Genomic DNA, 22,164 nt, shown 5'->3' on the forward strand with positions numbered 1-22,164 from the left:
GCTGTGGCATGTGATTTATGTGTCCCTACATCAGTTGGAGTTTCACTTTACAGTGTGTTGACGGAATGTTTTACTATTACGCGTGGATAAACGATGGCGCACGCGTCTCTCTTGGAGACTGGTGCGTCATTAACAATCTTCTTGCTGTGAGGTCTGTTGCGGTGTCGTGACTCCGGCGTTGCAAAAGCTGCATTTAATCAAGCCCTGGTCAGCTTTAATCAGCCGCTGTCCAACCTGTCTCGTCTTTAGACACAATGGCACATTTATACGGCTGGACATGAGAGCCTCAAAGAGAGAGACCCTCTGTTGGCTTCTTTGTGCTCGGCTCGACTTTATTGACTGAAACCTGCGACATAGAATACGTTCAGGCTCCTATTTGCTTGTTACGCGCTGCAGTCTCTCAGGAAATAAAATGGTGTGTGTGTGTGTGTGCACTGTTGACCTCTTTCTCTGCAGTCTCCCTCATCGGTGCTGTCATCATATGCAAACAGCTGTGCAAGCGTGGAGAAAAGGGGTAGATTGTCTTGTTTGGGGGAAGGTTTTCCATTTACAGATGAGGACGTGTAATCACTTTGACTAAGCCGGCAGAGCTTAAGTTTTATTCTTTAAGCATTGAGAGGAACACAGACGGTATCATTTAAACTTAAAATCCCACAACAAACCCCTTCAGCTGCATCAGGGAAAATCTCGTCGTAGCACGCACCTCGGCGTGTCCTCGTCCTGACGTGCTAAGGCTCCCCGCTCGAAACGTATTTAGTCGCCGCTCCGGATCAGCATCCGAGCCCGGAGGGACTCCTACTGCAGACGCTCCCGTTCTGTAGCCGAGCTGCGCTCTGCGCCGGTGCAGCCCAGTCACGAGGAAGCAGCCAGGCAGAAGTCTTCCTGTTGTGCGAGCCTGTGAGAGTCGAGCCCCGTCTGGGTGTCGGCAGCAGAAATCTGTCGGGAGAAATCCCTGACATTAATCTGACCTCATGTGGGAATGTTTTTTCTGTGTTTGCAGCAGACTGTTGAAACCTGTGCATTTGCCACAGTTGCGTGTTGGCTGACAGTAGACAGAGGCGGTGAGGGGGACTTTTCGTCCCACCCTGATACGGTTTCCATCTCAAAGGCCGCTGGGCCGCCAGCCGCGGCAGCAGTGGAACTGAAAATCCAGATCAAAGACGAGGTCCAACCCGTCCCCTCTGGCTGCAGCGCGCATGATGGAAACTTAGTCGTGGCAGAGTCTTTGAATTCTAGCATGGAAGGAGAAAGGCCCAATGGGACATTTGTGACACAGAAAGCGATCATTTGTACCAGTAAGCTGGTTTATAATGCAAGGCACCGTAAAAGTATTCACACCCTTTAAATGTTTCCAAATTTGTCACGTTGCTGCAACCAGCTTCAGTGAATCTATTGAGGGTTTATGTGATAGAAAAAGGTGATACATAACATTGCCCACAAAATTGGTTTCTAATCACTGTGTTAGTAAAAATCTTGAAGTGTATCTTGCATTTCTTTTCATTCAATATGTTTTGACCCCCTTTCGATGTGATTTCATGTGTAGATCTTGTGCGGCATGCCTCTACCAGCTCCACGCATCTTGACCAGATTGTCTTTTTTTTTTTTTTACCACACCTCCCTGAGTGTTGTTTAGGTCAAAGCGTTTTGATTTATTTCCATCGTCATGAATTGGTAGAATGTCGTTGAACGTATGAAATAATGCAAATGGATCAAATTTGAATTGAAACTAGGGAACAAATGTTTGCCTTTACTGCTTTGTGTTAAACTTTGTGCGACATGTTTTTTTTTTTTTTTTTTTTGTTCACAGCAAAAAGCTTCCGGCAAGGTGCTGTTTGACCTGGTGTGCTCCCACATGAATCTCATTGAAGGTGACTACTTTGGCCTGGAGTTTCAGAACCAGCAGAAGATGATGGTGAGGAAAAATGAAAATAAAGCTGCGTCTTAAAACTGCCGATGACAAAACCGCCTACTTTAACGAGCCGCTTTTGCTTATTCGCAGGTTTGGTTGGATCACATCAAACCGATTATCAAGCAGCTTCGGCGTAAGTGTTTCAGTAAGCTGTTTAGTCTGACTGTAGGTAACGACTGAGGAAAAGCACTGCAATAGCTCCTTTTAAGATGCCAATGCTCTTTTGGTTAATGAACCTGTTCCACACAGGACCCAAACACACAATCTTGAGGTTTAGTGTGAAGTTTTTCCCGCCTGACCAGTCGCAGCTGCTGGAGGAGATGACAAGGTGAGCTCCTCTGCAGATCCTCTAAGTCGCGTTATCTGCGCGTAGCGTTAATCTTTCCTCCAGGCACGGAGGCGTATGTTTGTATACGTGTCAGCGTGAAATATATCTGCTGGTAGGTAGAAATGAAACATGGGGCCCGACACCCACAGGATTTATGACCTGTCTGGTTTATAGGATTCAAATGTCATGGCTGCCATGTCACCAGTTTAGCCCTCTGGAGATTAGCATGGTGGAGCTAATGGTTTTCTGGTTTCTGTTCTGTAGTTCTGGAGGCGCGGCGTCTTTTCTGAGCGATATAATTGACGGGCAACAGACTAAGCCTGCACAACTGTTTGTGTTTTCATACGTTAGGAATGATAATGGATGTTTTTTGTTTTTTTTCTTTTAAATATTCATACTCAATTTTCAATTCTGCACATGTATTACTCTGTTATGCATAACATTTAGGAGCATCTCTGTTTCAACCAAAAGCATAAACAAATGTTAATCTTGTAAACTTCTTCGTTGTTTAATTAGTGTTTCTGTTTAAGCACTATGTTACTTTTTCTGTTTGATATTCTATTTTTTATACATACCTTATTGAGATTCAAAAGCTACATATATTATGTTTTAGAATATTTCCCTTTTGCATTTAAATCCTTCAGTTGTGTTCTATATAAAGTGGAGCTGCAATGCTTTGGTCTGACTAACTTAATATTACTGCTTTACCTTGTTTTACAGCTCCGAATAATGAGAATAGAGAAAACTGAACGGATTGAAAAATATGCACCAAACAGAAAATAAAGAGATCTGTGCAACAGCTGGACAGACTAATTTCAACTTGTCTACACTTCTAGAAACCCCAACTACACAACAAAATGTATTTAAGGGCTACAAAAAAGGGATTTTAATGCAGCTGACATGTCTGTTGATCCATTTTCTACAAATACCGAGGATCGTCTTGGAGGTCCTTTGCTGTCATCTAGCAACCAGTCTGAACAACATCCAGTTGTGAGGTCTAAACTATCGAGCTTTATTTTTACTACTGCTACAATGGACCTGAATTGATTGTACAGAAGCTGATGCTATCATTTAATTTCAAAGCCCTATTTAAAAACTGCAGCATCAATAAAATATTCTTTATACCCAAGCCTAGAAAATGTAATTATGATTATGTACCGTTATGCCTAATGCTGTTAATTTGCATTATACCTGTAGTCATATCCGCCGTTTGTGCAATTTACTTAATTCAGGATCTGCTTAACAGCAAAAACACAATTAATCATAGTTTTAAATGAACTTTATGAATAATTTCAGCAGCAAAGGACCTGAATAATGTCTCCAATACAGTTCATGCAAGATACATCAAATAATTAGTTAAATTATTTGAATCCTGTTGCAAGATTAGGGGACAATTTTATATGTGAAACCAGAGTATATATGATTTTTCTTCATTTACGTTTGATTATAACTTAATCAAACACCAGCCCCGTTATCTGATTTCCAGAAACGACACAAGCGATCGTCTTTTCCAACATTTCCTTTCTTCATCCGTGACACACGGCTGACTGACAGCTTGCAGTGACACTCTATGCTCCATATATAACCAAAGAAAACCCTTCAGTTTTTCTCAGTTCATTTAAAAACGCTTTGACCACACACAAAAAAATCAACACCAAGACAATTTAAAACTGTATATTTTTCTAAAAACGATTAAACAGCCCTTGCGATGCATTGTGTAGTGTTTGTGTTTAACCTTCGATCACATCTAGGGGTCTGTTAATGCGACGCCTGTCTGTGTTTCTGTTCTCGCTCAGGTACCTGTTTGCGCTCCAGATCAAGCAGGATCTCTCCTGTGGACGTCTGATTTGCAGCGACACCAACGCGGCTCTGATGGTCTCCCACATCATCCAGTGTGAGGATGCACGCCCCTTTTCTTTGCTCGGCTCTACACACCAAAGCAGTGACAGATCTGACAACTGTCTTTTATAGATACACTGCTGCTTTTTTCTTTTTCTTTTTTTTTTTCTTGCACAGCTTATCATCAAACATTGTCATGCTGCACACGACGCAGCATTTCAAATTGATTATCTTTGTGTTGCTATGGATACCCTTCAGTCTGCTTGTCTGAATGTAGTCTTGCGTGGCTGCAGCAGAGCAGTGAGTCATTTCCGTCGGCGGTCATTTTCTGGACCTCAGATCGTCCAGTTGTGTTTCCATTGTCACATTTTTTTCCCCAAGCAGCACCACACTGCAAAAACTGAACTTAAAATAAGTAAAATGTTCTTAAAATTTGTGTATTTTTCCCTGATTTGAGCAGGTAAATAAGATGATCTGCCAATGGAACAAGATTTTTGCACTTAAAATAGGAACAACTCATCTCCATCATCTTATTTGAAGTGCAGGATGTCTAATTATCTTATATTAGGGGTCAAAACACTCATTCCATTGGCAAATAATCTTATTTACCTGCTCAAATCAAGGACAAATACACTAACTTTAAGAACATTTTACTTATTTTTAGATCCGTTTTTGCAGTGCAACTTTGGAGCTGATTTCTAAATTTCTTCTTTGCTTTTTTTTTTTTTTTTTCAGCCGAGATCGGAGACTTTGACGACAGCCACTGCCGCTCCCACCTGCTAAACAACAACTACATTCCAGATCAGATGCCCCTGATCGACAAAATAATGGCGTTCCACTCAAAGCATATGTGAGTGTGGGATCTTTAAATCCCAGTTAAAATAATAAGACGTGCGTGAACAGAAACCATTCTCCTCAGCCGTGAACAGGAAATGTTGTTGCAGGCTTTGTTCAGTGGCCCTCCGGGATGTTTTATTACGCAGGTGACACATTCAGGAAATCAGCCACTAAATAAATGGGTTATTACTGTGAATGCAGTAGGCATTCACAGTTATTACTGTGAATGCAGTAGGCATTCACAGTTATTGAGATCCTCTTCCGCCTTTTTACTGTTTAAACTTTGCTTCGCTTCTCCTCCTACAGTTTTTCTCCGATTTCAACCATTCAACTTTTAAACTATTCAGCTTCTTCTGGAATGGATGGCTATGTCTTTTTGTACTTTTAACTCTTCAACTTTTTAAAATATTCAGCTTTTTCTGCACATTTTCAGCTTTTTTTTTCTCCCATAGGAAATGAATGTAATTCACTAAAATTCCGCTCATTTCAGTTGCTTTTTGACAGCTTACTGCTTCAGCCTACTTTCAGCTAGAAACGCCATTCAACTTTTAAAATGTAGTGTTATCTTTCAGCTATTATGGTCTATTTCAGCTTTTTCATATCTTTTACCATTTTCATATAGTACCTCCTTAAAATAATTTTGGCTTTTCAAGAAATTCAGCAAATAACATGCGTTGCTATGGTCGTCAAGGAGGCAGTTATAGAGTGCGCACTCTAGAAATTCAACAAATTCTTCTTCTCCGAACAACTTCTTCTCACTCGCTCAATTTTCAACCTATCCACATAAATTATACATCAAAACGTAGGAATTTTTGTCTGGAATCAGGAAATGTAACCCTCATTGGTATAGCATTTATAGATTTTTCGCAAATCACCTCAGAGCGACACAAACCCGAAACCTCCCCCATTCATTTCCTATGGAGCGCTTTTGAAAAATGACGTCTGAAAATCCAAAACATCACACGTTTTCGCATCGTCGCTACTCCTAAACCGTTTGATGTACAGGCATGACACTTTCACATATGAATGTCCCAACCCTTCTGGCACTCACAAAAAAGGAATTTTGTGGATAACTGTTACGGTTTTTCCGCAGGAACAATTTGTTCGGGAGTAGTGAATGTGCAAAATCCTGAAAATGCTTTAGAGCTGCATTGTCCCACATGATCCACCTTTTTACATCGTCGCTGTGCCTACACCGATTTTCGTACAAACATAAAAATGAGCAACATAGTCCTCAAAAGCCTGCTGATACTCACAGTGAAATAATTGTTTTGATATCTCTTATACTTTTTCAGCTAGAGCGATTTGTTCGGGACTGTTTTTAGAGGATTTTGCAAATTCCTTAAAAAACCCCTTTAGATCATAATTTTTTACGCCTTTGTTAAACTTTTTCCAGCAAAAACCGATAGCTTTTCTTCTTCCCCTATCCGTTACGAACTAAACGCAGAAAAAATTACGTCTCTACCATTTAGGGATCAGGAGATATGAAGCGTTGTTCGGGGCAAAGTTCTCCATTATAATCCAATGGGACTTATTGTGAGCAAAGTCTCTGCACTTGGGTAGACTCGCCCGCTGCAGGTGTGTCAGTGAGTTTCCATGACGACGGAACTCTGAGGGCCAGAGGGAGAGGATCAATTGAGATAGAATGGCAACTTTCGACGCTCACCGCAGTTGCTGTGATTAATGTAGGAATCTGAAATTTTCACAGTCACTTCCTCTTGACATTTTAAAATTTTCAAGTGACTTTCAGCTATGTGTCATTTTTCTGTCCAATTTTGGATTTCACATGCTTTCCTATTGGGCCTTTGCTTCCAACAGGACCTGGCATGATGCCCAGACACGACCCAATTGGCCAATACAGCACCACCCACATGTGGGAAATGGCGCTACTGACCATTTTGGTCAAATATTGAGTTCTGGGCCCAGATGTGGTGAGGCTGAGTTGCTAAAGGAGGCCAATCTGACCCATGAACTTTGGTCACGTTTGGTGACATTAAGTATTGGCACCCCTATTTGAGGCACTTCCCAGTACAGGATTTGGACCAAACTGACAGAGTACAATCACCCGGTGATCCTGAGCACAACCATGTTAGCGGCTAATGGTTAGCATGTTGCTAATTGGAAGTAGCTCTAGGAAGCTCGGACAAACTTCTGCTTTACAGAGTCTGTACCTCCTTTATACAGAATGCTCCACAATAAGTTTGGTCCTTGTCACGTAAAGCATCTCCAAGTTAGGAGGTGTCAAACATCCAATGCTTTTCAATGGGGGCGAAACCCCTTATACTCCCTAGAAATGCAGGCCCAAATATGGCAACAGTATATTCAAGTTTGAAATTCTACTTCTGCTTTGTTAAACGATTCAGTGTTTAGAATGAGTTAGGAAATGTTTGGTGCCATTCCCTCAGTTTTTTCTTGTAATCATTCAGCTATTGTTCTTTCATGTTCAAATTCTTCAACTCTTTCAAATTCTTCAACTTTTTCAACTTCTTCAACTTTTTCAACTTCTTCAATGCTTTTCAGCTGTTTTTTCTCTTCTTTAAGATCTTCTGCATCTTTTGCTCAATCATTCAGCTATCTGCATTCACAGTGCATTTTCGCAGGAAATGCAAATTTTTCTAGTTTCTCACAGTGCTGCACACAGCGACTTGACAGACATCAGCTTAGTTTAGCCAGCCTTTTGTAACTCATTTTGAGGCTTCTGGTGATGCTTATTGGACGTCTGTTGGGGTCTGCCTTCACCATGTTTTATGTTTGAAGAAGTGTTTAGTGGGTGTGCATACTTTTACAAGGCTTTTGTGAGAACAAAAGACGTAAGTTGCCCCAAAAAGAGATTTAAAAAAAGAGATACGTTTCTTGTGGATCACCAAGTGACACACACGGCTGTCTTAGTTGGGTTAGTGGGATGAAAACCCAGTTTTTACATCTATTTAGAGACGACCGATGAAGAAGTTTGAAAGGATTGGATTATTTTTATTGCACTACTTTTCAATTCTATCTAGTTTAATGCTGTTGGGAGTATATTACTGGAACCCTTCCAGATCTGCTCACACCATCCAGCAAATCCATCAAGTATTTCTCACAAGCTATTTGAGCAGAAGCTTTGGCAACACGTCGGTGCCCTCTGCGCCGCGGGCGGGCCGTGAGCGCTCGGTGGTCAGCTGCTACGGCTTCAGACAAGCTTCACTGCTCTCTTTTGAGTTGCTCATTCTTACCACAGCTGATAACGCCAGCCGTGGCTCCTCTGGCCGGGCGCCGCGTTGCGTTAAATCCCCTTGTAAACGAGCACACACCCAGGAAACAGGGGGGCTTATCTACTGATGGGAATTAGGAAAGTTAGTTAAAGTTTGCAGCTCTTTCCCCAGCCATCACGTCTACTCCAAAAAAACACTCAAGAAAAAAATGTTGAAATCTGTGGTGGCTTTAAACTGCAGTAGAGAGACGTAGATGAAGGTCCATGCTGGTTTTGTTATACTTGCTCAGGAATTATCTAAATAGGTTGTAGTTGTTAAACTCTTGAAGAACTCATTGGTCCATTTAATTTAGCTGTTTAACTTTTTTTTCTTCATATAACGGGTATCTTTGTATGGGTCTTCACACACATATGTACATGTGTGCGTTTGTATGGATATAGACATATATAAGACAATAAAACAATGTAGGAGGAGTATCAGTTTTGAAAAATGAAAATAATTTCAGTTTTTATGTTGTATTTTATTTAAGGATAGCCCTGTCTTGATATTTTGTGGGGTGGGGGGTGGGGACTTTATTGGTATCACAGCAACCGAACCCATCTTATAGTTGCTCATCCAGTTTTTGCATGCCTCCACTTGTATTTAGACGATTTATATGTGGTGGGAAGTCATTGAGCGTGGAAATGCCTCTTTACCGCCCCCGTAATTTTTTCCTCCCTCTCTACAGATTCTCTATCTGACTCACTGGCTGCTCTTCTTAATATCACTTCCAGTCACAGTAGACATGCTGGTCAAATTAAAAGATTGCATTTAACCTAAATCTGTGAGGTGTATGAGTTAATCAGGGGTTTATCGATATTATTCTTTTCATTGCTTTTTAAAGTTTTCAGGTAAATATTTCTTGCCAAGTTTCGATCGGGCAATATTGGGTGCAGCAGATTCAGATTTCTCTTCAACAACTTACCTTGGGTTCAGAATATTTTTCTTCCTGTACCATTTAGGACTTGGACCAGAGGTAGCATCACACTTGGTGTGCGTTTTAGTGTGAGAGAGAGGGATCACTGTAAAACAAGAGTTTTGCCAATATTTTAAAAGAAACAAACATTCTAGACAGTTTTATCACCCTAAATTTGTAGTTAGCATGGTTAGCACAGCTAGCATTTCTAAAAAGACACGCCTTTGTGGGTATCCTAGAGAATGTAGATCCGTACTTCAACTGGGATTTTAAGGTTGTCAGTATTTCTTGATCCAGCAGAAAGATCTAAATCTTTCATCTTCTGCCTTCCTGTTATCTTCTGAACTCCTGCTCTCTCTCTCTCTCTCTCTCTCATACAGCCTGACTGAACCACAGACTAGTATGAAGCATAAAATACTATTTCTCTTTATGTAGCTTATTACTTTTTTTGAGTTGATGCTGAATACAGCTAACTGTAACCTGGCTGAAAACTATCTGATTCTGATCACCAGGGTTTTTCTTAATTATTCTCTATTCACATTGTTCCAGAATTCCCTCATTGTATATTTGAATGTGTCTTACTCGTGTGACCTCCTCAGAAACATTCTACGATAAAACATAAACATGTGTGTGTATTTGTATTCCTGTGTGTGTTGTAGAGGTCAGTCACCAGCCGAATCAGATTTCCAGCTATTAGATGTTGCTCGCAAGCTGGATATGTACGGGATTCGGCTGCACCCTGCCAAGGACCTGGAAGGTACGGTGTTAAGTCTGGCTGTGGCACACATGGGCGTTGTGGCCTTCCAGGTAGGTTCCCCAAACAAATGTGAATAGCGGTTTGGTTGTTGTGTTCCTTAGTTTGTCCAAATAAAAGTTTTAAAAACGAGTTATTCACATTTTCCACCACCTCAGACTCACACGAAGAGCAATTCACACACAAAGATCAACACCTTCAGCTGGTCCAAAATACGCAAACTGAGCTTCAAGCGAAAGCGTTTCCTCGTCAAGCTGAGGCCGGATCTAAACGTAGGTGACGTCGTTTCGTCACACTTGGAGAAGACGGACTGCGTCATGGTTGTAAATGATCTCTCAATGTTTCTTCAGAGCTCCTGTCCGGACACGCTGGAGTTCCTGATGGCCAGCAGGGACTGTTGTAAAATCTTCTGGAAGATCTGCGTGGAATACCACGCCTTCTTCCGCCTCTTTGAGGAACCTAAACCCAAGCCCAAGTCTGTGCTCTTCACACGAGGATCTTCCTTCAGATTTAGGTGGAGCGCTTTTTCGCAACGTAAAACTGTCCTCCAGCAAGACCACTCTGTCACCTAACAGTCTGCTGCTGCTCTTGCAGAAACACTCTCTATAATCTCTCTCTCTCTCTTGCGCTTATGCTGCAGCGGTCGCACACAGAAGCAGTTGATTGATTACGTGAGGGAATCTGAGTTCAAGAAGATCCCGTTTGAAAGGTAGCGAGCGGCTGGGGACATGTTGGGCATTCTGGGTTTAAGTAAAGGATGACAAGATGTATAACACTGACCTACATCATCCCGTCCGGCAGGAAACACAGCCGGGTCCTATACAACAGTCGAGTTCAACACAACAGTCGCCTGTCGCCGCTGCCTTCTCCTCGCCACCATGAAGTGCCATCAGAAGTGAGTGTTTTTAGGTTTTACACTGGCTCTCAGCAGACTATTTGTTACATTATATAGATGCCTGTTTTTTTCATGTTTAGTTATTCTTGATACTTACCTTTTAGCTAATGTTATGAAGTAGATATACAGGACTGTCTCAGAAAATTACAATATTGTGATAAAGTTCTTTATTTTCTGTAATGCAATTAAAAAACATGAAATGTCACACATTCTGGATTCATTACAAATCAACTGAAATATCGCAAGCCTTTTATTGTTTTAATATCGCTGATTATGGCGTACAGCTGAAGAAAACTCAAAAATCCTATCTCAAAATATTAGAATATTTCCTCAGACCAAGTAAAAAAAAAATTATAACAGCAAAACAAAATCAAACATTTGAAAATTAATGCACTCAGTACTTGGTTGGGAATCCTTTTGCACAGATTACTGCATCAATGCGGCGTGGCATGGAGGCAATCAGCCTGTGGCATTGCTGAGGTGTTATGGATGCCCAGGATGCTTCAATAGCGGCCTTTAGCTCATTTGCATTGTTGGGTCTGGTGTCTTTCAGCTTCTTCTTCACAATACCCCACAAATTCTCTATGGGGTTCAGGTCAGGGGAATTGGCAGGCCAATCAAGGACAGTAATGCCATGGTCAGTACACCAGTTACTGTGAGAATCTTATGTCGTCTCTTAACCACTACCATACTTGTGATTTAGTTTACTGAACCAAGCTGAGTGTTTTTCAAGGCTCAGGAAACCCTGCAGTGTTTCGAGTTAATTAGACGATTCAAGTGATTAGTTGAATAGCCTACTAGTATACTTTTTCACGATATTCTAATATTTTGAGATAGGATATTTGAGTTTTCTTCAGCTGTACGCCGTAATCAGCGATATTAAAACAATAAAAGGCTTGCGATATTTCAGTTGATTTGTAATGAACACAGAATGTATGACATTTCATGTTTTTTAATTGCATTACAGAAAATAAAGAACTTTATCACAATATTCACATTTTCTGAGACAGTCCTGTAAACCTCACAGCCCCCAGTGAGCCATGTTTGGGTTGAATAAAATCACTCTAACTCCGCCTGACAGCCTGTGGTTTCGTGAAAATGAACAGAAATAGAAGCTGCTAAAGACTGTGTGCAACGCTGTTCACACCTCTTCAACTTTTTTCACATTTTGTCAAGTTACGGTGAAAAACTTTAGTGAATTTTATGGAATATATCAACACAAAATTGTGTATTATTGTAAAATAGAAGGAAAATAATACATAATTTTCTATATATTTTACAAAAGATAATATGAAGGATAATATTTCTGATTCTGAAAAGTGGGACTTACCCCCATTACTCCAATACCCCTAATTGAAATCCAGTTGAACCCATTGCCTCAGAAAATTACCTAATTAGTAAATAAAATCCACTCCGATGTAATCTATTACCATTATGAATTAGGATTGTTACAATACACAAAATTTCAAGGTTGATACTAAGAAAAATCCTTGATATTTGAGATAATGGTTGATAATTGGTTTAAATTAAGGACCATGGGTTATTTATCCTAATTAATAACATACGAACGTATTTGTATTATCCTCATTAGTGTAAAACCACTACATTTGAGGAAAATTAACAACCATTTAGATTAAAAAAGAAGATATTAGCTTATGTAGGAAAACAGGACCGGACCGGATAAACTGATTTTATTTTTGTCCTTTTCTTAACTTGCTAAATTAACGCAGTTTATTGACATTGCAATGTGGAATATGTTAAATATGTTTTCCCAAACTGAGTGATTAACCTTTTATCAACCCCCTAACTACATTGTTACTGAATAGAGAAGTGTTGGCACCATCGGTTCGTTGTTAATGATTTAACGGATGGCGGTAACCTCTGCTGTCCGCCATCTTTGATACTTCACTGTTATGGAAATTGAAGTGTCACTGACATTTTTAAATGCCTCATAAACATCAGAGTGTACAAGTCGGCTTTGTAGCCACCTGCGTGGCGCTTAGCTCACAGAAGCGCTTATGAACATATTTTCCAGTTCATCTCCCTCATGAGCAAAATCCCTGCACACAACAACTTAGCTTTTATCTTTGTGACAAAAGAGAGGGGTTCGATTCTCTTGACGTACTCGCAATGTGAAGATAGTTTTTACATTTTCTACAGCAGCTCATTATTCACACGAGCGTCTGTGAATCTGCAGCACTGCAGTGGGAAGTTGTGCATGTTTAGGGAAATGAGAACAGCTCGGCATACATCAACACACAAATTAGTATCTTAAGTACTGTTTTCTGATGTATAAAACATATAGGATTATTGGTTAATGTCAAATAGGCCGGCCATTACCCTGAAGGCACCATTCCCAATGTGAATCCTGGCGGTGGCAGCATCATGGTGTGGGGATGCTTTTCTTGCACAGTAACAGGGAAACTGATCAGAGTTGTTGCAGAGATGGACGAAGCTAAATAGAGAGAAGTCCTAGAGGAGAAGACTGCTAGAGGCTGGGAGGACTTGAGACTGAGGTAGAGGTTCAGCTTCCAGAAGCTTGGAGCTACAATAGACTCATTTAAATCAGAGCATATTCACGAATTAGAATGGCCCAGTCAAAGACCCGGCCTAAATCCAATTGACAAACTGTGGCAAGGCCTTTAAAAGTAGTGCGCTTATGCTCTACTTTGTGCTGATATAACACATAAAACCCTAAAAAAAATTCACTGAGGTTTGTGGCATGTGCTCTCAGTGAACCATTTTGACCCTGATACTACATATATGTTCAAAAGCCTGTTTTCCATCCGTAATTATGCTTGCTTCTTTATGTTCTCTGCTCAGTGTCTTAACATATCTGCCTCTAAATTACCAACAGTCAGTATTTCTATTTACGTATTGTTTCATCCCTGTGGATTTGATATCTTAAATGTACGGCCTAGGCATTTACTCCTTAAACTTAGACAAACTTTATTGTTGTTTTGTATGCACAGAGTGCATACAAAACAAAATTGCAAACAAAACTCCTGCCTGTGGAACTAACACGGTATTTTCAGGCGAGGTGCAATTCATGTAAAACCACAGCTTTTAGTTATTTATAATGAACAAAATGTAGTCTTTGAACTTCCTTAACTGTTGTTGGTTTTTTTCCCTAACGCTACCAGAGTGGTGTTCCTGAGGACAGACTCAGCTCTTCTCCTCGCCATCACTGGAAGGAGTCAGCGCTTGTCAGCGCTGAGGACCCAGCAGCTTCACGGACTTCAAAGATAAGCCCAGCCCACCAGAGCAACGGCCACGAAGACAGACATGGGTCCGTTTCCAAGACCGAGGAATCAAGAGGGTCAACTCGACGGACGTCCCCAGAACATCCGAGCCAAGGTCCAGCTTCTGGGGCTGCCGAAGGCAGAAGCTCAGCCATGGGTTGCGTAGATAGTGAGCTGAGCATGGGAAGGGACCGAGAGAGTAGAGCAAATCACAGTTACGGGGAGGAGGGCGTTATGGGCCGGGGGTCTGGTTCCCAGCAGGAACATTTTCTGGGTAAGACGCAGTACAGGGAGTCTCCTTCCTCTTCCAGAACTTCACTCCTCATGAACGTTGAGACATACCGGTCTCTGACACGCTCAGGTCCAAAGTTTGACTTTGGTCCCGCTTACAGCACTGTGGGGGAAATCAGAGGCCACAACAGAGAGAAGCAGAGTAGCAGCCCCCTCCCGGGTCAACGTGCAGTTGGCCCGGGTAGCACTGTCACCACACCCGCCCATAAACCCACCCATCGAGCACCTTCTCTCAGTCACGCTGAGCAGAACGGCCACACGTCCCCCCTCTTTAACGAGGCAAGATGCTCCCCCCACCCGAGCCGGTCTCCTCGCTTACACAATCTCCAAAAGGTGCATCACATCTCGCGTACAGACCCACAGGAGGGCGCGTCCCCACCAGGGCCAGAGTCGCGTCCCGTCATGACTCGGGCCGAACGCATGGCTGCTCTGGAGCGTCGCATGACGGCCAACGGCCTCTCGGCACCGGGCAGGTCCCGGGCCGGAAAGAAACGGTCAGGACCGGTGGGAGTCAAACACCTAGGGGCCGTGCAGATGTGCGAGGGCTCCACCACCAGTGGTACGGAGTCAAGCGAGTCTGAGGGGGAGGACGGAGACAAGCGCGGCAGCCCCGTGATGCACGGCAGTACAGTGGAGGCCAGCTCCTCCATCCCTAGGAACAAGTTCTCCTTTGGGAGCCTCCAGCTGGACGAGGAGGCAGAGGATGAGGATGGATGCCATAATTTTAGCGATGAGGAAGGCGGACAGATTTTCAGCTGTTAAGCAGACGTTAACAAACTTGAGACGAGAGGCGGGAAGCTTGGCTGCGGGAATCCTTGTTGTGTTGGACGGGTTCCTTTTACATTTCTAAGATTCACTTTCTTCTGAGTTATTCTAACATGTCCAAACAGACATTCACTGCTGCCTTTTCATGTCGACACACTGAATGGTTACCCATCGAACACTGCAGAAACTCCAACAAAAGATAGTGGTTCTGATTATATCAGTATGAAAGGCAAAAATGACTAAAATGTGGGATGTTAAGAAAGTTGCAGAAGTTGCAGACTTTAGTGCCTTTTAACCTCTTAATGGTGAAATAGCAGTTTATCATTATCCATAATCACATGTGAGGTCTCTATAAACTAGCGGGGATTTTTCCCTGTTGCTTTTTTACAGTTATCTTCCTAACACAAGTGCCTTGCAAAAGTATTTTTAACCCTTTGTACTTTTTCCCATGTTGGACCCAAAACCTTTAGTATATGTTAAAGGGATTTTATGCAGTAGACCAACACGTAGCAGTGCATAACTGTGAGGATGAATGGAAATGAGAGTTCTAAACATTATTTTACAAGCACAATCTGAAAAAAGTGTGCCATGCATTAGTATTATTTCCTGATACGCATAAATGAATTGTAATCCAACCCGGTACCTGCCCAAGTCAATAATTAGAATAATTTGTAAATCAATTTCATAGACAGAAAAAAATCTAAAAAATATGGCAGCCATCTGTTTTCATACACCCTTTATTCAGATGCATCAAAATAAAATGTGATGCTTATCCCTTCAAAAGACACCTAAGTAGTAATTTTTTTTTTGTTTTTTTTTTTTTACAAGCAGCGGCGTTTCCACTTCCACTTTACACATATGTGTGACTTTATGTTGGTCCTTCACTTGAAATTCCAATAAAATATACTAAAGTTTGTGGTTTTACCATAACAAAATGTCAAAAACTTCATTGGTTTAAATACTTTTGCAAGACACGTATTGTTCTGTTTTCAGGACTTAAAATTTCCTTTAAGATCTTATGTCACCAATTCAAACTTGAATGCCATCTACCAGCCTTTTTTTGTAGATCTCTGATAGGTATCTGACTGACGATGGTGCAAAATCTATAGACATTCTACAAAAAAAAAAAAAAAAAAGAAACGAATATCTCCTTCTTCGATGCAGAAACGTTTTGATGACAAAAGATCTTAAAGGAAAATTTACGTTTTTAAGTTTAATCTTGATTCAGTATTTGTTTACAGAGTCAGTTATTTGGTAATCTGGAGCAAACTTTAAAATGTTTGATTCCTGTTTTTCTCATTGACATGTCAGCAATATGCTAGAAATACCTCAGAGTAACAAGTAGAGTAGATTTTAATATTTTTGTGTTAATTAGTTAAAGCAGCGTCTTGGTCAGGTCTGGGTGAATGTAAATGTGTCCTGCAGCGACGATTTCTCATTTCTCTTGCATGTTTTTCTAGTAGTCACTAAGCAGAGATTGTTTGTAAAATGGCACTGCACTTTTTTTTCTTTTGCACTTCTTTTGTCTTATGTTTTAATTTGCAATAATCTTTTTGCTACACCTGTGCTCCCCCCCCCCCCCCCCCCTGTGACCAACATCCACTGTTTGCATGAAGCTGTCTTTTTCTTATCTGTCCATTTCTGTGCTGGGTAAAGGGGGGGGGGAAGCCAGATTATCGTTCTGTGGGTCCTTGTTTCTGCAGTGATCCGACTAACCATATTATTATTTCAAAGCAGGAAAACAAAAGGTGTGTTTATGTGTGCGTGAAAGACACTTGGCTGCTTCTGCAATGCGCTTTTTAGCTTTGACAAAGACACAGATGGTGATTTTATGTGCACACTGACTTGCATAAGCACATTTTTCATTAAGCTCAATGTATTTTACTGGGATTTTATGTGATAGAAGCATGCAAAAATAGTGCAGTGTAGTCAAAAAAGGATAGATAACTTTTAGATTATTGTAGAAATGTAAATCATAAAACTGTGGCGTGAATTTGCATTTGGTCCCCTTTACTCTGATACCCTGAAACAAATACCCCAGATGTTTTTAATCTGTATACAGTTTGAAAGATTGTTTGATTTCCATTTAAAATATTCTTTGAATCTTTGAATTTAGGCACTACTTTGTGTTAGTCTGTTATATGAAATCCCATGAAATGCGATGAAGTTTGTGGCTGTAACTTGACACAATGTGGTAAACATCATTGGGGTGTTAAAACTTTAGCAAAGCACTGTTGGTCCATTTCGACTACCTTCTTCCATTTATGCCTGGTTATGATAAATGAACAAGGGTGAACAACCGGATCACTGCAGAACCAGGGATATTATGGTGAACGCTAGCCCGTGTAATATTAATCTTTGCATGCTCTCAGCGCCAGCTTTATGTGAAAGACTGTGTGTGTTTTTTTTTCCGTTTTCAACCACTAGTGTCCTTCAGGGTGTGCTTAAAGTCCAGGACGGTGGCCTGATGCACGTCCTCCTGTTCTGCCCTAACTGCATGTCCTCGGCTGTATGTACTGTAATATACATGTGTTGCTCTATCTCTCACTTCACTGTAATTTATCTGTCCAATATCTGTGTGTGTGTGTGTGTGTGTGTGTGTGTGTGGAGCGCGTGATTGGAGAATGTGGCTGTAAATCTAGGCTATTAAAAGGAATCTAATAAACAATATATAAAGCATTTTTACAGCTCTCTGTCACACGGTGAAATTAGTCTTTAAACTGATTTGCATACGCTTGTCACTGCAATGCTTTCAGCTATAGATGTGAAAGTAGCTAAAGCGATAGAAATCAGATCACTATTAGTTTCCATATTTGTTTTTTTTTCAGAGCATTTTCGTATTCTTTATGGTGCTTGAGCAGGAGGTGTTTGTTTTCTAAAGTCTGCTGTTGGTAGTAGACATTAGATCCTTTCCATCCTCTAGTTTTTCCTTCCCAAATTTTTTTTTTTATTCCCACTAAGTGGCAAATGTGCGGATGTTGTTCGTGGGAGTCATTTTTAGTGAGCTGGTAGTGCCTAAGCTCGCTTCAGTGCCGTTCTTTGGGGCCTACACACAGAAGAAGACACAGAGAGAATAGAGATGGGCGTGTGCTGCCACAACATAGTAAGTAAGCCGAGCAAACGTCGGTGCAGATGGCATTAAGAAGTGGTTCTTCTTGATCAGCCTGCAATATGTGTCTCAGCTTGTGCCTTGATTGACGGGGTGTAAAAAGGCTGCTGGGGCTGTCTTGAATTTTAAGTGAGTCATGGCTGATTTCTTTTTTTTTTGCCTTCACGAAACAAAACCCCTTTTACCAGTTATACATCAGTGCATTTTATGATGTAGCATCTGTGGATTGGTTAATAGCTTCAGCTTCAGTTTCATTAGCACACAAACGTCTTTTCACTATCATCTGATTTGGATTAAATGCTTATCCTCAGGTGGTTAAAAGACACTAAGATCTTGGATTCACGTATCTTGAATGTCATAAATTTCACCCATCTGGGCTGAAATTATGTAAATGGAGAAGCTTTTCCCCGGCTCAATTAAATGCTTTCTATGAGATGAATGCAAACTGACACCTTTCTCCCTCCTTGTGGATGTTGTTTGGCTCCCCCATAGGTGTGGTTCCCCACAGTCCTCAACTGTCCGTACCCCTCCATGGGATGGTGAATGGTCAGAAGTCCCTGGAGCCATGTAGCCACAGTCTGGACGGCCGTCAACCTTCACCTCTGACCAGCCCGCTGCTCAACGACGCCTGCAGCATTCGCACCGATGATGAAGATGAGGTCCGGAGGAAGGTCTGTAAACGAAGGCCATATCAATCAGCGTTTTGGGGATTTTATTCAATTCATTCACACAAAGTAGCATGTAATTGTGAGTTGGACAGAATGTGCTACCTGGTTTGGAAAGTTATTTTTGAATAAAAGTCTGAAAAGTGTTTCTTTGTTTGCTCTCTGATTTAACTCCTTCCTGCAGCTAGGACTGGAGCTTAAGACCATTGAAAAATAACTGTTTTGCACATCTTCTTGCATGTGTTGGCACTCAGTAACTCCAGGGTACATAATTTGGCAACGTGATTCAGCCTTAATTTCTGAAATACAGAGATAAAAAAATCAATATGCATCAGAATATGGTCCATCTGTTGGGTTTCTGCAATGTTTTCACCAAGTAAAAACACATCTTGAGAATCAATCTCAACCCAAAATGGTGATCTACACCATGTGATCTAATTTCAGTAATTATCGCCAGTTATTGCAACCATAAGCTGCAGAACATACAGGCCAAATTGCCTCCTCTGCGTTTACTCACCCTTGGCTCCTATGCCAGCCTTGAGTAAGAGAGACCCATCCAAGATGGCGGTGACGCAGGATGCACTCCAGCACGTAATGAGGCATCTACGTATATATAATGTCTATGCTCTCAACTAGCTTCCCTTTCTCGGGTCAAGAAAAGCATCCCAACAGCGTGATGTTCTGCCATTGGAATGGTGTTTTCAGGGTGTTTAGCAGTTTGACCTCCAACAGCTTTCTTTTTGCCACTTTTCCATAAAGACCATAATTTGGGAGTTCTCAACCTATAGTTATCCTGTTGACAGTCTCCCACCTGAGCTGTGGATCTCTGCAGCTCCTCCAGAGTCACTGTGAGCCTCTTGACTCCTCCTATAGTCAATGTTTTTAATGCCCCATTAGTTGATTTTTGTGGACTCGCATGTCTTGCTAGGTTTGCAGTGACGCTATTCCCTTTCCATTTTGATTGAACAGTTCTCTATGAAATGTTCAAAGCTAAGGATTTTCTTTTGAGTAAAAAGAAAATTGTAAAATGTCATTTCTATAGCACCTATCACAGACATACACATCATATAGTGCTTTTTTAACTTTTCAGGATGCCCACCTGAGGGTATAAATAGAATAAAAAGAGGATTGGGCCCAAAAACTGAACCTTGAGGTACCCGACAACACAGTGGTGCACTGTCCGAATAAGCCTGGTTCATAAAAACAGTAAAATATCTATCTGATAAGCAAGAAATTAACCAGTTTTACACAATGCCAGAAATGCCAAACAAGTATCTTAGTCCGCTAAGAACACAGTGTGATCCACAGTGTCAAAAGTGGATGTTAAGTTCAATAAAACCAACACAGAGTTGTGTACAGAGTCCGCTGCCATCAGCATGTCACTTGATTTATTTTCAGTATTGCTGTCTCTTTTGAGTAAAATTTTCAAAAACCAGACTGAAAAGTATCAATGGTGCATTTTTCCTCCAAAAAGCAATCCAGTTGTTCAACTACAGCCTTCTCAATTTTTTTTTAATAAAAAAGGTAACTTCAGATGGTTCTGTAGCTTTCAGGAATAGAAGAATCCAGAGTTGGGTAAAAAGAGGACCACGTGTCAGAGATGAGTGGAGGAGAGTCCAGACAAAGGATTGATATGGGAGAGATACAGGCTCTGATGCAGGCAGCTTTGTCTATGAAATCATTTAAAAAGAGATTGCAGTCTGTATTTGTAGAGACACTTGTAGAAGGGAGGGATGGTGAAACAATGTTCTTGATTGTGTTGAATAGGATTTATTTATTCCACTGCACTAGATTTAGTTTGGAGTTGTCATAGTAAAAGGGGCTCAATTTAAAAGCACATCAAACTTTTTAGATTATTTTTTTAAACAAATGTGAGACCCATGCATCATTCGTCTCACCTAAAAATCATGCTCTGCTTTGTGATGGTCTATTGCTTGAATACACCCCAGTTCTAAAGTCCTTACACTGGCTCCCTGTATCTCAGAGAATAGACTTTAAAATACTTCTGTTAGTCTATAAATCCTTAAATGGCTTAGCTCCTAAATACATCACAGACTTGTTATCAGCGTATAAACCATCCAGACCACTCAGGTCTTCTGACTCCAGCCTGCTCTGCATACCTAGAACCAGAACCAAACATGGAGAAGCAGCTTTTAGTTCCTATGCTCCAATTATCTGGAACAAACTTCCAGAAAACTGTAAAAGTGCGGAAAGCCTGAGTTCTTTTAAATCAAGATTAAAAACACATTTGTTTAAAATTGCCTTCAACTGTCCTAGTTAACTGAATCACCACTTTTTTGTTCTATTTTCTATCTATATTTTATTCCTACTTGCTCTTATTCTGTTTTTTTTTGCTATGTTTTAATCATGTAAAGCACTTTGCATTGTCTTTGTACTGAATTGTGCTATATAAATAAATTTGCCTTGCCTTGCCTTGCCTTGAAGTCCCGATAAAACACATGAAAGTTTGTGTTTAAACTATAAGGTGTATCACTAATTTTGCAAGGCACTGTACATTATAAAATAATTACTTATACGTCCTAATAAATGTAGCAACAGAAACATGTTCTGTGACCTTCTCAGCATCCTCTCTCGTTTATGTTGCCTATGCAGAGGTTCCCCACTGATCGAGCCTATTTCATCGCCAAAGAGCTGCTGACGACAGAGAGGACATATCTGAAGGACCTGGAGGTGGTTACTCTGGTAAGTCTAGCCTTACATCAACAAGCCTTTCTGCTGTCTGGTCTCCCCCCCCCCCCCACATACGCGTCCTCTTGGGGAGAAGCACACTCATTATTCAGGTTTAGCTGCTCCGTTGCAGCACGACCGCCAAATCACAGAGATGGGCAGTGACACGCAAACACTTTGGCAGAAGCAATTTCATTTTTTCTATTCATTCCTCACACCCGAGCTCTGAAATGCATTTATCCATCTCGCACGAGGTGGTGAATACTAAATTGTGTTTGTGTTTAAAGAGGATGTTGGACTTAGCAGCGTGTTCCCTCTGCGTGCGGCTCACCTATTCATTTGACTCCCTCAGATTTTATTGGCTGGATGCAAAGCGTGTGCACCCCGCGCCGTTTGATAACATCTCAAAGTAAACCTGGCAGATAAACAGGATATTAAATGTGTTGTGCTGCTTTCTTCGTCTATAATTAAGTTTGGTGTTTTGCTGCCTGACTTTTTATTTTTTTTTTCCTCATATGACGAAAATGGTAGCTTTGTGAAGTTTTCGGAAGAAGTTTTACATAATAAATAGTGAGCTTGGATTGTTCTGATTTATTGTTGTGTGTGTTCATGTGTGTCATGCTGGTTGGCGCTGCTGTGGTGCTGAGGGTGAAGTCATTTGAATAACAGCTGGAGCTTTGTCTTCAACCCTTAAAA

General features: G+C 41.1%; 1 protein-coding gene across 1 annotated transcript in view; it reads left to right on the forward strand.

Annotated features, from left to right (window-relative positions):
* Positions 1 to 466: 466 nt before the first annotated feature.
* LOC105919639 (FERM, RhoGEF (ARHGEF) and pleckstrin domain protein 1 (chondrocyte-derived)) overlaps positions 467 to 22,164 on the forward strand; it is a 38,046-nt gene continuing 16,348 nt past the window's right edge. The window contains exons 1-14 of the mRNA XM_036131999.1: positions 467 to 514; positions 1,808 to 1,912; positions 2,000 to 2,042; positions 2,159 to 2,237; positions 4,034 to 4,131; positions 4,812 to 4,926; positions 9,719 to 9,866; positions 9,972 to 10,085; positions 10,164 to 10,327; positions 10,454 to 10,522; positions 10,615 to 10,708; positions 13,852 to 14,065; positions 18,608 to 18,786; positions 21,394 to 21,483. Of these exons, the coding sequence (XP_035987892.1) occupies positions 482 to 514; positions 1,808 to 1,912; positions 2,000 to 2,042; positions 2,159 to 2,237; positions 4,034 to 4,131; positions 4,812 to 4,926; positions 9,719 to 9,866; positions 9,972 to 10,085; positions 10,164 to 10,327; positions 10,454 to 10,522; positions 10,615 to 10,708; positions 13,852 to 14,065; positions 18,608 to 18,786; positions 21,394 to 21,483 (1,545 nt within the window). The 5' untranslated portion in view covers positions 467 to 481. The remainder of the gene's footprint in view (positions 515 to 1,807; positions 1,913 to 1,999; positions 2,043 to 2,158; positions 2,238 to 4,033; positions 4,132 to 4,811; positions 4,927 to 9,718; positions 9,867 to 9,971; positions 10,086 to 10,163; positions 10,328 to 10,453; positions 10,523 to 10,614; positions 10,709 to 13,851; positions 14,066 to 18,607; positions 18,787 to 21,393; positions 21,484 to 22,164) is intronic.

Source organism: Fundulus heteroclitus, unplaced genomic scaffold, assembly GCF_011125445.2.
Source record: "Fundulus heteroclitus isolate FHET01 unplaced genomic scaffold, MU-UCD_Fhet_4.1 scaffold_469, whole genome shotgun sequence".
NCBI classification, from domain to species: domain Eukaryota; kingdom Metazoa; phylum Chordata; class Actinopteri; order Cyprinodontiformes; family Fundulidae; genus Fundulus; species Fundulus heteroclitus.